Here is a 14,767-nt window from a genome sequence, read left to right on the forward strand (position 1 = left end):
AAACAAGCACTTGTCTGACGTCTATCGACGAGAGATGGCACAACGCGATGACGCTCTCTCGTTACGCAAGTTACGCTATTTACGGAGCTTGCGTATCGCTACGTACTCTCGTGCCTTCTCGTGCTTCCAGGTTGCACTGTTTTCACCGCACAGTGTCGTCTGAGCGCTCCAGCATCACTCCCTGACAACAGCAGCGATGGCGGAGCCCGCAGCACACGATTCGACGGACACAGCCCAGCCTCCATCCCCGACCCCGGGCCTTTCCCCCGCGGCAAGTCCGTGCTCCGAGCCGCTATCCATGGCCCTGTCTCCCACGGCCGACGGGTCTCAGCGGCTTCTCTTCTCCCACGACTTGGTCTCCAGGAAGTATAGAGGGTCCCTCCGGTTTGGCCTCGTACGAATGATTCACGGCGAGGAGGAATTCAACTCCGACTCGGACCTTGATGATGGCGGAGGGAGAGATGGTGGTGGTGGTGATGGAGGAGGAGGAGGAAAAGGCGGCGGTGGAGGTGGACGAGCCCTGTGTGACAGTCGGCCTCTCGTTCGTGGTTTTGTCCGTGTCCAGTGGTACCCTGATGGAGGGAAGCAGGACATTGGGGAGTCACAGGTACCACATCATTGCTAAAGTGTAAACAATTGACCCTTGACGGCTTTCTTTGCCTGACACGCTTCCGCAAACTGTCCGTGTCAGTAGTGGACGAGATTGCGCGTGGACTTGTTTTTCACTCTGTGCATCTAATAATTCATTTGCTTGAACGCCTTAGCCTATATGGCTAGCTTGCTAGCGCTCGAAGCGTACATGCTAGCTAGCAGCATAGCTCTTAGCCGTAAGTTGCTGAGCTGGTGCACTGTCTTACATCTTGTATGGTATTTATCTCGTGTATGATGAGATGTGTGTTTTTTGTGGCGTAGGCGAGCTCATCCTTACGACAGGTGCATGAAGATGTCCCTCAGTGACAGGCTCATTCTAAACTTGTGCTAGCTCCTCAGCTGGGTGTAACCGATCTCCATGCATATTTTTAGGTGCATTCTGAATGATCTGGAAGGGAAAGGATGCTTCATGACATTTCCCTAACCTCAGCCACAGGGCACATATAGTAGAAACAAAGAGAGAATTTGTGAGGAAGCAGACATGCTTATCACAAGTGTTTCTCAGTAATATATAGACATTTCATTTTGTCCATAAAGAAAATGACAGCCAAGACAAAAGTGTGCTTAAACAAAGGGACTGTGAAAGGAAATGACATAATTGTCAAAAAAAAAAGAGGGAACCGCCTCAACTTGGCTTTGATAGATGCAACCAGTTTGTATCTTACTCAGCTTGTTCTTACAGCTGACCTGGTCCCAAACTTAGTTTTTTCAGTGATCACGGGGAACATTCCTTTCTGGATGTATGTCGCATTGCTGTCATGTAAACCTATTGTCAAAGGATACAGCCCTAAAACAAAGACTAATCTGGAAAGAGTGTACATAGGCTTGTTTCAAAGAGACGTACGTGACTGCCCTAGAAGAAGTCTATTTCAGTCATTGTCTCACTTTGTCCCCGTGTACCTTTTTTAGTTTGCACCGGGAGTCATGTGCTGTTGTTTATCAGCCTTTACCAAATCTCAGATCAAATCAGAATACAATATACACCGATTTTACCAAGAAAGAACATTTTGGCTGTGCTTGCTGTGACACCACTCAAAGAGACTGCTGTTATTTTACCGCTTATCCCTACGACGAGTGCCTCTCCCAGCAGTCATCGGGCAGCAGCCTACCGTGCATGTTTTTGGAATGTTCAAGGAAACCGGAGTTGCTGGAGAAATTCCACGCAGGCATGGGGAGAACATGCAAACGCCACACAGGATCATGCTCACAAATACTTCTGTCTTGAGTCTAGCTTCCACTACGCTGTGGACTTCATTGTGAGGCTCATCAGTTTGATTCTGATCAAGCCTAAAAGGCACTTTTTATGTTTACAATACAATGCAGCATTAGGTGTTGTAACTCTCACTGTGTTCAACGAACCTGCCATTTGCATTTATATGTCAGGGAGATATATAGCAGTTTATGTTCTGACACATGATGACCTTTCTTGATACTTTCTTAAAGCTCTCCTTCTCATCCTCATCTCATCATCTACCCTTCCAGTCATGTTTTCAAATCCCCCAGTTATCTCCCCACCTTTTCCCAGCTGGGAAATGTTGACCTAATATGCTGCTGACTGGATGCGGGCCCTGCCTTGGGATAATGGATCTCATTTGATCTCTTGCTTCCATTCTTATCCGCAGTCGGCCCTGCCCATTAGGAGACAGACGACTCTCCACCGCGCGCACGTACAAACACAAATGCATACTCACAACCACCATTTTCACCCCCCTGTTTTTTCTTGATTTGTCACTCTCTCTTTCTGTTCTTTCTGAATCTCCCACTTAATGGCCTGCCCAAATATCTGCTCCGTGCCGCATTTGCTGCTCATCTTCAGTTTCTTTGCCACCACACCCCTATCCTCCTCATGTCTCTGTCTGGTCGATGGACTACTTCCTCCCTTCTATGTATTTTTTTTTTATTTTTTTTATTTTTACATTGTTTTGCCTTACACAGAAAGGTGATGAATGGCCCGTATATTAGGCACTGGTTTATTTATTCCATTGTTTTGTCTAGGTGGTTTAGTAGTTCTTCTGTGTCAATCAATAGCCTGCCGCCACTCGGCCCTGTCTCGTGGCAGCTACAAGAAGCTATCAAGCTATCAGGGCGTCATTGTAATTGATTATGTACTTGTTTTTTGTTACACCAACAATCATTAGCTTTGATTCCTACAGGAATTGTGTCATTGCGAACCTTTTTGTGTGTGGCGAAAACAACATTGTGCATCAGTGGAAGAACAGCATACGTTCAACAATGCTTAGCCTGTGCACACCTATTCAACCATCTTATACTACGTTTTTAAAAGTGTTTATTTTAGTATGTACTGTTGTATAATATATTTGTTTGAAACCCCACCCCCTCAACGTAGTAATGCTATAGGTTATAGATTAAAATGTGTGCTTTATCAGATGAATCTCCTTATCCAAAGTATACCGTGCCATCTACTTATGAACTTTATTTTAAGTTGTTGTCAGTCTGCTATAGTATCTTCTTTGCTTCCACCCTATGTCAGTTCTCATAGAGTATTTTTTTTTTTTTTAGTAATAGGAAAATCATAACTGGCACAGCACAGCTGAAGATTTGTATGTAAAGGAACCTGATGACCTATTTTAGTCTAAGGAGTGTCAGAATGAAGCTTCTCTTTCACATTTAGTCACTCTTTTAGAATGATATTGCAGAATAATAATAAAAATGGCACAAAAATGTTTGAAAGATTCTGTATGTTAAATCTTTTTTTCTCACCACAGCTGTTGCTCGAAGATCGATCCATCGTGATCCGAGACATTGTTCGACGCAATAATTCAAATGTAAGACGAACACACAAATGCATCCGTTTTTTTATTTAAAGACGTACAAAGCTATGTTCTGGGGCTGCATTGCTAAAGGCTCAGAATTCCAATGAATCTAAAAATAGAATACAACGATTTTCAAATCCCACTACGACTAATTGATGAAGTTTTGAACATCCGAGAAAGTCTGGAGAAGACGTGCTTCAGACCTGAGACAGCTGGAGCAGTTTTCATCAATTACAAAAATTGAATTGAATCGAATACCTTTATCGTCACTATAAACGCAGTGTTAACTGTGAAAATCTTTTGATTTCAGTGATTGCCCCAAAAGGTTGTGTAATGTTAAATTGAGGTTAGCGTCATTTTTGTTTGTTCATTTTTGTTAAAAAAAAAAAGAAGTAATGAACCTTCATTACTTTTTTTTAATTGGAGGGAAAAATGTGTTCAGGCACAACAAAGTAACTTTTGTTGTCTCTCTCATCATGTGTAATTGCAGGACAGCCAGTGTGGCATTGTGACCAACGTGGACATTGAGTGTGCAGTGAAACTGGTGGGCACAAACTGTGTACTGTATTCTGTCAACAGCAAAGAACTACAGCATATTTGGGTAATCATCCACATTTATCATCAAGAAACTAGTATGCAATTAAATATGCTAATTGAACCAGTCAAGAGCCTCTTGCCCTCTCCTAGTAATCTCTACTTTTCTGACAAGTAAAATATGACAGTGTTAGGTGCTACAGAACTTGTAATAAGATTTGAAATAGTTTTTTTACTTTTGTTTAATTGTGCTAAATGGTACCAGTAGCATAACAAAATTCCATTGCTTCCATTTATTTAAATTATGTTTTGAGGTAATTTGTTTGTCATTTTATTTCCTCCCCAGTCTTTCATGTACGGTGACTACATAGCTTATGACTTTTGGCTTGGGAAAGTCTACGACTTTACCAATCATATTATTCTCAAGCTCTCCAATGGAGCCAGGTAAGCTAATTTGAGTTTCATTGAGTGTCCGATTGTGTCGATTGATATCGTCTCATTTCCTTCCAGATGTTCCATGAGCGTGGAGGATGGCGCCAAGCTGTACGATGTCAGTCCTCATGCTTGTGATCCGGTATGGAATTGATGCTCTAGTGATGTACTGTGAAATCTAAGCCACATGGGTGATTTATAATTTAAGAACATAATAGATATTCCTTTAATCTAATTTGGCTTTTGTGTCAATTTATGAGCAGCCCTGACAGTCTCTTGGTTGTTTAATTATTGAAAATATAATGTGCTGTTTTTGTCCGCTGCGGCAACATTGACTGTTGTTTTTCAGGGTCTGTTCTTAGATGAGGAATATGGGTTCTATCCAGGCCAGGTCCTGATTGGTCCTTCTAAAGTATTCTCTAATGTCCAGTGGCTGTCAGGTGTCAAACCTGTCCTCTGCAGGAATTGCAAGTTCAGGGCGGTGGTGGAGGAGGTAAAGGAACTCTTTGCTGTTTCATGCAGGTTTGATGGAAAATGAAGCTGCCATTAATTTTCAATAATATCAGTGTGTTTTGGAGCAAAATGTAAATGCAATTAGTTTCATACTGTGAGGCTACAGTTGGAATTATTAATGTGATCTATTCAGGTTAAGGTCTCTGAGCTGAAGGTTACGTGGATCACCAAAAGCTTCTCCCCAAAAGGTTCTGATAGCATCTATCCTCCTCCCTGCACCATCACACAGGAGAACCTCTGCAGGTTGGTTGCCCCCCCCCCCTCACTGGTGCAAATGAAGCCGAACTATCTTGTAATGGGGGGAAAATGAAGCTTCAAATTTTCTTCATAAACCAGTTTGGTTTTTGACTCCTCTCAATGGCACTCTCTCGTTAACACACACTGACTTGACATTCCTTAAACCCTGAATTCAAATCAAGAGTGCCAACTAGAGGAGGGGAAAAAAAATACAAATTTGATTTTCAGCAGTCATGTAGACACATTTGTTTTTTGAGCTCGTCCGTTAAGATCCGACCATTGTTGTACACTGTTCTGTGTGTAATGTTGCTCTTTTCACTGCGTTTAGGGTGAGGCGCCTGGGCTACTATGACCACACCCAGAGGCAGCTTGGAGACAGGGGGCTCTATGTGTTCCCTGCTATTGGGGATGCCACACGCATCACCTTTGAAGGACTTGAAGGGAATCCGGTTCCGCAAGAGGACCCTGTAGTCCGAAAGGTCTCGATTACATTAGGCATTTCTGATAATTAGCTTGAGATGACCTTGTTACCAAGTAATAAGTAAAACTGTCAGTTCACACAAAAGTCATCCCAGTGAGACTCATTTGTGCACATGTGTGTTGCAGTTGAAAAGATTTTTCAAGAAAGATTCTGGCAAGAAGACGGAGAACGCTGATACGCAAGGTGCCAAACAATGCTGTATTCTGATGAACAAACTGCAGTCCCGTTTTCGTTACGCATATAAAGTCCTTATTCGTTTGTCATGGGCAGAAAATGAAAGATGTTCTCACATCACCCCTCGCGTATCTGGGAAAGAAATGTATTGATGCCGTGTCGGAGAGTGTTAAATTCAAGTGAGAGCCGCAGTTTGTCAGAGCGACTCTCCACAAATGATGCCCTGAGCTGAGGGAATAGTTTGTTGATAAGTCATGCTGAAGTGCAGCACAGTCTGCCATATTCCAGGAAAACAAATGAAGATGCTAATTTATTCCCTCACTACACACAGAAAAGTAACCCATCGAATTGTTTTTGATATGATATGTTTTTTTTTTTTGTTCATTACTGTTATTTTTACTCCTATAAAAATTTTTGTTTCAAATCGCAAATGTATTGAAGTTTTCATTTGTCAACAGGCGACCACAAATTGGAACAGACAGATGCCTCCCATCACGACAATAACTGCCCTAACAATCCGAACCCGCCTGACCACCAGAAGACTCGCAACACTCCTGCTGAACACGGCGAGCACGATGCTGATGACGAGGCAGCAGAAGACACGGACGACACTAGGTATGGCAGTGAACATTTACCTGAGATGCACACGTACTCGTGTTGTGCGCCACATGAGTGAGTAAAAGCAAGCTTTACACACATTTCTGTGAATTATTTTTGTTGATTTGACTGATCTTTAGTTGCATTTGTGTGAATACAATTTAATTCTAAAAAAAAACCATCTGGAATTAATTGGTACATACTCCTGTTTGTAACAAAAACTGAATTTGTTAGGAAATAATATTCATATTTAATCACAAAACTTCTTTACCATTACTTACCTTATTTGTAATACCAACCACTATTGCATTTAGCCTTTTGTTTTTTCTAGTTCAGACAAAATATATAGGACAGTTTCGGCAGCAACTTCGTCAGAGATTGTATTGTATTTGTTAAATCTTTTACTAGATGGAGCAAATGAAAAAAAACTCACTCGTTCTACCTATTTTGTAGTTCTCTGACATCATCGGCCAGCTCCACAACGTCTTCAAAAAGCGGCGGTCTGGGAACCAACCGTAAGAAGAGCATCCCACTCTCGATACGTAATCTGAAGAGGAAACACAAGCGGAAGAGGACCAAGTTCTCTCGCGAGTTCAAACCAGGAGACAGGTGGGATGTCACATACCTCTATTGTTAATTGCTAATATGTAGTATTATCATATTTTTTCACAGTAATATAATTTGGGTTAACAAAATGTGTGTGTATGTATAGTGTGGCTGTGGAAATTGTATCTACCAAGACCACAGCTGATGTGATGTGGAAGGATGGACGTGTGGAGACAGGCATACGATCAAATGACCTCATCCCTATTCAGCACCTAGACGGCCATGAGTTTTGCCCTGGCGACTTTGTTGTGGACAAACGACGTAAGCCTCTTGCAAAGTCATATATTGAAGCTGTTTGTTTTTGGACACATGATTATTAACCAGATTTTTTTCTTCATTATTTAATTTACTTTTGTTTTACCTCTGTTTTCTATCATGTTTATTTAAGTCATTACAATTAGAGGTTTGTATTTTCTATGACAGTTAAGAGCTCTAAAATGTCAATGTTTAACCCCCCCACCCCTCCATAGCCCAAGCCCTCCAGGACTCGGGCGTGTATGGTGTGATCCAGTCTGGTGACCACAAGGGCAGGACATGTGTCGTTAAGTGGATCAAACTGAACGCCACCGGTGATGATGTAGAGGTCAGTCAGGAAGCCAGAGCACAGAGTTAAACAATTGAAATAATTTTACCCATCATGCATGTTGAGAAACAATGTTGAGTCTATTACCGGTAGCATAATTGATCTTTTTCTCCCTCTCTACTCTTGGCCTCCAGGTCATTGGTGTGGAGGAAGATGTCAGCGTGTACGACATAGCAGACCATCCAGATTTCCACTTCCGTACCACTGACATTGTCATAAGAATATGGAACTCGGAAGTCGGCGAGAATGACTGTGAAAATGAGGTACGGTGTGTTGAAATTCTGAAATTGTGTTTGTGGCGTGCTACTAAACATATGGCCATCAATGATGTTTGCTAACCAGAAGCTGAGCTAACTGTATTTGTGTACGCTTGTTAACCTCGTCTTGTCCTGTTTCACATAAAATGATGATGGCTTTGTCCCTCTTTCTGCATCTGAATGTTTCAGATTTGAAACTTGTGAATTAGCTATATAATCTTTGTTTTATTCCTTTGGTTGTACGAACAGCCTCCCATGCTTTTGTCATGATTTGGTTTGACATATCCCCACTCTCAGACATCAGTCGGCCAGGTGTCCAGAGTGGATGTGAGCAGCAAAGTAGAGGTGGTGTGGGCGGACAACTCCATCACTATCGTCCTCCCACAGGTGCCGTACAACCCATTCACTAAAATGACAATAATGAACGCTATTGCCATCATAGTTGCTGAAACGCTTTAAATCCCACACAGCATCTTTACTGCGTGGAGTCCGAGATCGAGGAGACGGACTACGACTCGGCCGACGAGACAAGCAGCCTCCTGTCTACCGAAGAGTGGGAGGACGAAAGCGACAGCTGGGAGACGGATAACGGCCTCACCACAGAGGACGACAGCCACGTCGACAGTATGGATGTCACAGAGACGGTGACCCCCACATCCTGCTACTCCACATTCATCATTCCGCCTCAAGAAGGGGACAAAGTCGGGGTCACCAGTCCCACCAAAGCAGTTGGTGGAAAGGAGGGCGAAGCGTTGGTAGTGGAGAGTTCAGCTTCTGGAGGAGGTGAGGGCTTATTTTGACTTTTGCTTCTTGACACAGAAGAAAAGGTTGCATTCATCTGAGAGTCATTCATCCATCCATTCATTCATTCTCCGACACGCTTGTCCTCATGAGGGTTGTGGGCGTGCTGGGTGAGGAGTCACAGTAGTACTATGCTGTGTTCTGATTTGTTGAATTGTGGAGTTGCAGATGTCTCCTTATTTATGTAATTGATGCACCTATTGTTGGCAACAACAAATGACACAGAATGCTACATCTGGGTGGAAATGTGAATTTTTAGGACATTTGAACAAAATGTGCTTTTTTTCGCACTCCAGCAGGCGCTGTCAACGGGGCCGAGAAGCCGGGTAAAGACTGCACCTCTCGGGGCTTCCGGGAGTTGAAGGAAGCCCTGAGGATCTTGGAGAGCCTCAAGAACATGACTGTGGAGCAGCTTTGGACCGGCCTCTCGCCGACATCCCCCACCTCGGTCGCACCGGCTTCGGCAACTAACGTTGCAAGCCCGGCGCCGCCCTCAGCCACCGAAAAACCTAACAAGGAGAAGCGCTTCCTTGATGACCTCAAGAAGCTGCAGGAGAACTTGAGAAAGACGCTGGATAATGTGGCTATTGTGGAGGAGGAGAAAATGGAGGCTGTCGTAGAAGCCGGCGGGGTTGCGGGTACAAAGGTATCTTCTGAGAATCCTTGAGTCAGTCATCTGTGTCAATTTGATTTCTCTTCCTCTTGGGAATTTTTTTGTGTCTTTCCTTCTGTTTACGTACTATTCAGGCTGAGAAACCCGCAGAGGACAAGACACACCAGGAACCACAGACCCCGGTGGCTGGTCAGGAATGGCCCAGTGACTTTCTGAGTGACACACCTGTACTGTGCCAACAGAGTGGCGGCAGACCTGGCGTCACCTTTACCAGTGCCAAGGGTGAAGTGTTCTCTGTGTTGGATTGGGCGCCAGGTACACCATTTTTATTTATTTTTTAGTTCTTTGTTATACATGTTGTGCTCCAGTGTAGTTGTGCTTGTCCTCGGGTTGTCTTATTGTAGTGCTATGGGAATACTTTAGTTTTCACTCAATGGTTTGATTCGCATCAGTTCAAAAAGCAAATGAAAACTGCTTTTTTCGTGAAGAGGAACATATTTAATTACATTTGAAGGGAAAAGTCAGCAGTTCAACTGACTTCTTTTTGTGAAATCTAATGCTATCGAAACATTAAAAATGGCATCCATTTGTAAAGCTTTCTTTGGTTCTGAGTGAATCAGTCAACCAAACCAGATATGACCATGCAGACTATCTCTCGGCCAGTTGTTTAAATTCTTTATGTTTGCGCAGAAACACACTCCTTTCACAAAATGGAATTTCAGCCAGCCGAGGCCAAGAAGTTCTTCAGCACCGTAAGAAAGGAAATGGCTCTGCTAGCGACATCACTGCCAGATGGCATCATGGTCAAAACCTTTGAAGATCGCATGGTGGGTTTGCAAGTCTGAAATACATACACATATATTTTGTGTTTAGTCTTTAATAAGCTAAATGATTCCATGTTTATTTAGCATTTTTTTGTCTTTCTCCCACACAGGACCTCTTTTCGGCTCTAATCAAGGGACCAAATCGCACGCCTTATGAGGACGGCTTGTTCCTGTTTGACATCCAGCTGCCTAACATTTATCCGTCCCTGCCGCCTCTTTTCCGTTACCTGTCTCAGTGCAGCGGCCGCCTCAATCCCAATCTCTACAACAACGGCAAAGTCTGTGTCAGTCTGCTTGGCACCTGGATCGGCAAGGTAAATGGCCGCTACGTGTTGGTCATTTCAATCTTTTAGGAATTTTTGACTCCTATTATGCAATGGAGATAAAATAGTCAGCCGTGTCCTTCATTTGTTTCATCAACAGGGCACAGAGAGATGGACCAGCAAGTCCAGCCTGCTGCAAGTCCTCATCTCCATACAAGGTGAGCGCATCCATCCATCCATCCTCAACCACTTGCCCCGTTCAGGGTCATGGTTGAGCTGGAAAAATATCCCAATGCACTTTGGGTAAGATGTACGAATGGGAAGCTCGAGCCACCTCATGATAGGATTATAATTCATAGAACCACATTTTGATTACCCATTAAAGATGCATTTCTATATTTCCAGTTGTGTGTCTGTGGAATTAATAACATTATATAGGTAATGAGTCGTATTGCTGTGATTAGAAATAGTTGAATATGCTTACTACAACTGTCTGAAACAAAAGAGATGATTTTTTTTTTTTTTTTTAATGTGTTTTTCCCCCACAGTGGAGCGATTTGAAAATTGCATTCTACTTTATCGCGATGTCGATTTGCATTTGATTAATTGTTCAGCCCTATTTAAAAATTGTATTAGGTGGCATGTGAGTGCCACGGTCTTATACTATTCCATCTTTCGCGTCACCCGGCAGGTCTGATCCTGGTCAATGAGCCTTACTACAACGAGGCGGGCTTTGACAGCGACCGCGGCCTCCAGGAAGGTTATGAAAACAGCCGTTGTTACAATGAGATGGCCCTGATCAAAATGGTTCAGTCCATGACGCAACTGCTGCAGAATCCCGTGGAGGTGTTCAAGCAGGAGATCCGGGAGCACTTTGTCTCCAACGGCTGGCGCCTGGTCCACCGCCTGGAAATATGGCTGGAGCTTCATGATGGGGCCGAAAGGGGCCACGCTTCACGCGCTGCCTCCAGGGCTCATCACGCCAAACCGTCTTGCACTGAGGCTGCAGAGGAGCAAGCAGCCGTGGCCCACGGCACCCCCAGGAAGGCGGGAGACAGTATTATAGAGGAGGAGCCAGAAGAAGCGGGACTCAGTCCGTCCACTACGTCCACCTTTCAGCAGGAGAGTGGCCAGATTTCAGACCGCGACGGCTCCCGAGGGTTTGCCGACCACAAGGATGCCGCTTCGGTCACGTCAGAACCGGTTTCCGCCGCCGGCGACGGAGGGTTCGGCCAGCCGGTGGTGCGACCCAAGAAACGGAGAAAGAGCTATCGTAGCTTCCTCCCCGAGGGCAGCGGCTATCCGGACATCGGCTTCCCTCTCTTCCCGCTCTCAAAAGGCTTCGTAAAGAGTGTCCGCTGCGTGCTGCTGCGGTATCGAGCCGCCCTGGAGGCCGCATCCATCCCTGACCGCGCTAAGGACGAGTAAGTGCCTCTTCACACCGCTGCACTATCTGCTCCTCTTGTCTCCATCTCTTTCCATCAAGCTGCAGAGGAGCTTTTTACCACTGCAGCTGCACCCTGAGATAGCAGCTGGTAACCCAAAAGCTTTTCTGCCAAGTTAAATTGATGTCAACATCAAAACAATTGATCAAGATGTCAACATTTCATGCACTTTATTCAGCAAACCCACATTACGTAAATCCCCGCATGTGGAACCGCAACTATCCAAGGGTTCATTGTAGTTCATCTTTCTTTTTTTCTCTCTCTCCAGTGAATCCAAGTGACTTGTGTACCCCTTAACGTCTCTGATCTGCTTGTGTTTCCTTTTGCGGGTGCCACCTAATCTCCTGTCTTTTTGTTCTCCGTCAGTGACACATAAAGATACAAAGGACCTCAACTGCAATGCGTTACAGAGACCCCCATCTGCACTCGAAGCAGATGAATGTTCCCCCAACCCCCTTTTGTCAGTGGTGGAGATTGAAAACAATGGAAAGAACAGTGCCAAGGCCCTGATGACCACCCCGGGTTTCAATTTTGCTTGAAAAGCTCACAACCTGTTGAGAAATACCACCGGGTTCCTGTTTAAAGCCCCGTTCTGCTGCCACTTTGTAGCACCGCTGATGCCATCAGTGGACCAACTTGCACTGATGTCTCCATCCAATTGTGTCAAGCAAGCATATGGGAAGGCTTTTTATTTCTCTCTCGCTCCCCCCCCCCCCCTCCTCAAACAAAACCACTTCTTTTCTGCCAAATTTTGCCAATACACAAATATTCTAAAATATACAGGATTTCATTAAACTTCCAACAGCTTGTTAGGTCATTCATAAGGCTTTTGTTTACTATATTACAGTGGTACCTTGACTTACAATATTGTATGACCTCACGATATCCATTCAGCGTCACAGTTTGTTGACATATGAATAAATTGACCAAATATCAGCTCAGTCACAGAATAAATTAAACTCGTAAACCAAGGTACCACTGGAATTTTGTGCTTTTGAAGTTCACTTTAAATCCACCCTTTATCACTTAAAGTCTACCTGAAATAACACATGCGCACACACATACTGTACAACTATCACGTCCATTCCATCGTCTCATCAAAATGTTGCCTTACTTGAAAAGAATCTTGTACAGAGCTGCTGGTTTGGTTGTTGCCGTGTTAATCTCAAAGTTCCCTCATCTCTCTCACTGCATGAATGGCACCAAACTACACTTCTGATTGCTCCTCCCTGGCCACATGCGACTGGTTTCAAATAAAATTCAAATAAAGTCAGTATAGCAATTTTCCACCAGCTCTCCTTTCTGGGTTTTATTTTGCCAGGTGACAGGTGATGCTGTACTTTACTGTGAATGAAAGTGACACACTTGTGCTTCCTGGGAGAGCAGAGCAGTCTTTGTTTACATCTTTTTGTTTTGTTAAAACAACTTAATACATATCTTTTTTTTTTTTTCTGACTAAGAAAATGCTTGTAAGTTTTACGTGTTATGCTTGTAAGCTTTCCGTGTGCTGCTGAACTAATTTGATGACTAGAGCTGGGAGTTTTTTTATGAAGGTGGGAATGACAATTTGTTGCACGCGCGCAGTTCTGTGCTGGATCAGGTTTCCTCGACATTCCTACATCATTATTTTGCTGCCTCTAATGCTACAGAGAAAGATTTTCTGTTCACTGTAGCGTCAAGCCTGATTGCTCTACTCTCTCCTCCTTACCTTCACACTGCTGTCTGTAAATGTCAGCCATCTTTTTACATCAAGTGCATACAAGCTCCTCAAATTGATGCCATTGCTTGTGAAGTTGTCAAAGATCTGATCAAGCACGTTGCTTTTTAGCAATATTCTTTGTATATCTTCTCCCACACAAGCCAAAGCATGTAATATTTTGCTTTATAATTTGCCTTTCTGGCAGGCAACACAGACTTGACTGTACTATGTCATCTCCATAGTGGCCTGTTTTATTTATAAATATATATACTATATATATATATATATATATAGATAGATAGATAGATGCATACATAAAGAGTTGAAGTTATGATTTGTAGCCTGATTCCCGGATGTCATACGGATGTCATGGATGTATAAACTCAGAGATGTGCTGATGCTTGGGCAATATGTACAAAATAATTTCATTGCTTTTTTTTTTTTTTAATTGCATTTGTTGAGACAGATGTATAACATTAAAATTTGCAAGCATTATCATAATGATGTTTCTATTGTTTATTTGGATCCCCACTGTGCTACCGGGAAGTCGAGGAGACAACCAAGAATTGTACATACATGTGATTCAGCACGATTGTGAGGACAAGACCTGAAAAATAAAAAGTTGAAAGGATGGCTATTCCAAAAGGAGTAGCCTCTATGAGAAATTACTCACCAAGACTTTCTGAAGTAGCCTTTTATTTGTCAATCATAGCACCAAACATTAAATTGCCAACTACAGACATTTGCCTCCTGGGAAAATAGAGCTTTCTAGATTGATAAAATGAGTCATCATCACTCACCAAAAATCAAACTAAATCGCCCTGAACAAGCAAGAAATGAAATCATGAGCCTATGATGACTTCAACCAGTAGGTGTCGGTAATGCGCATGGAAGCTAACTGATTGGCTGTTTGATCTGTCACTTGGACACTCTATTAGGTACACTGCTATTTTCAGCAATTACACGCAATTACACTTTATTCTAGTACTGCCAAAAAAAAAGCCTGTTCCCCAGGGTCACACGCGCCCCCCCAGGAATAGCACCGCGCCCCCAATTGCGCGTTTACTACAGCAGGGGGCAGTGGCGCTCTCATTGTTACTTCTGTCACGTTTGCGACAGTGCAACATTTTACGACTTACAAGACAAGTTAGGATAGTCACGGTGGGGAGGGGGGGCGCGAATAGTTTTCTTCTTGCTAGGGGAGGGGGGCGTAACAGAAAATAATTGAGAAGCACTGGGTTAAATAAAGGTTAACCTAAAAAAAAAAAAAAAAAAAAAAGTGA

The 14,767-nt window shown here is 43.4% G+C and overlaps 1 protein-coding gene and 1 long non-coding RNA gene across 3 annotated transcripts; one reads left to right on the forward strand and one right to left on the reverse strand.

The window, feature by feature from the left end:
* Positions 1-153: 153 nt before the first annotated feature.
* LOC133151277 (uncharacterized) lies at positions 154-997 on the reverse strand. The gene is made up of 2 exons (XR_009713880.1): positions 858-997; positions 154-572 (listed from the first exon to the last, which is right to left on the reverse strand). It is a non-coding gene; the product is annotated as an uncharacterized LOC133151277 (long non-coding RNA).
* ube2o (ubiquitin-conjugating enzyme E2O) lies at positions 197-13,985 on the forward strand. Of its 2 annotated transcripts, none has more exons than XM_061274162.1 (23): positions 197-607; positions 3,378-3,437; positions 3,916-4,026; positions 4,306-4,403; positions 4,470-4,533; positions 4,741-4,884; positions 5,038-5,147; positions 5,470-5,620; positions 5,748-5,805; positions 6,255-6,411; positions 6,847-7,002; positions 7,106-7,260; positions 7,470-7,582; positions 7,717-7,845; positions 8,137-8,226; positions 8,310-8,622; positions 8,937-9,286; positions 9,388-9,568; positions 9,944-10,080; positions 10,188-10,391; positions 10,501-10,558; positions 11,032-11,764; positions 12,152-13,985. In XM_061274162.1, exons 1-23 carry the CDS (start codon positions 197-199, stop codon positions 12,159-12,161), a joined length of 3,993 nt encoding a protein of 1,330 aa, XP_061130146.1. In that variant the 3' UTR covers positions 12,162-13,985. The 2 variants fall into 2 exon arrangements, with proteins under 2 accessions (XP_061130146.1, XP_061130147.1); XM_061274163.1 differs by having other exon boundaries at positions 8,940-9,286.
* Positions 13,986-14,767: the final 782 nt, after the last annotated feature.

This window comes from Syngnathus typhle, linkage group LG3 (assembly GCF_033458585.1).
Source record: "Syngnathus typhle isolate RoL2023-S1 ecotype Sweden linkage group LG3, RoL_Styp_1.0, whole genome shotgun sequence".
Classification (NCBI taxonomy): domain Eukaryota; kingdom Metazoa; phylum Chordata; class Actinopteri; order Syngnathiformes; family Syngnathidae; genus Syngnathus; species Syngnathus typhle.

Bases quoted from the DNA above. Each gene is read 5' to 3' on its own strand.
- ube2o (XM_061274162.1), top strand. From the start codon at position 197: ATGGCGGAGCCCGCAGCACACGATTCGACGGACACAGCCCAGCCTCCA. The intron at 4,404-4,469 runs GTAAGCTAATTT...ATTTCCTTCCAG, and splicing joins AAGCTCTCCAATGGAGCCAG to ATGTTCCATGAGCGTGGAGG. The intron at 7,261-7,469 runs GTAAGCCTCTTG...ACCCCTCCATAG, and splicing joins CTTTGTTGTGGACAAACGAC to CCCAAGCCCTCCAGGACTCG.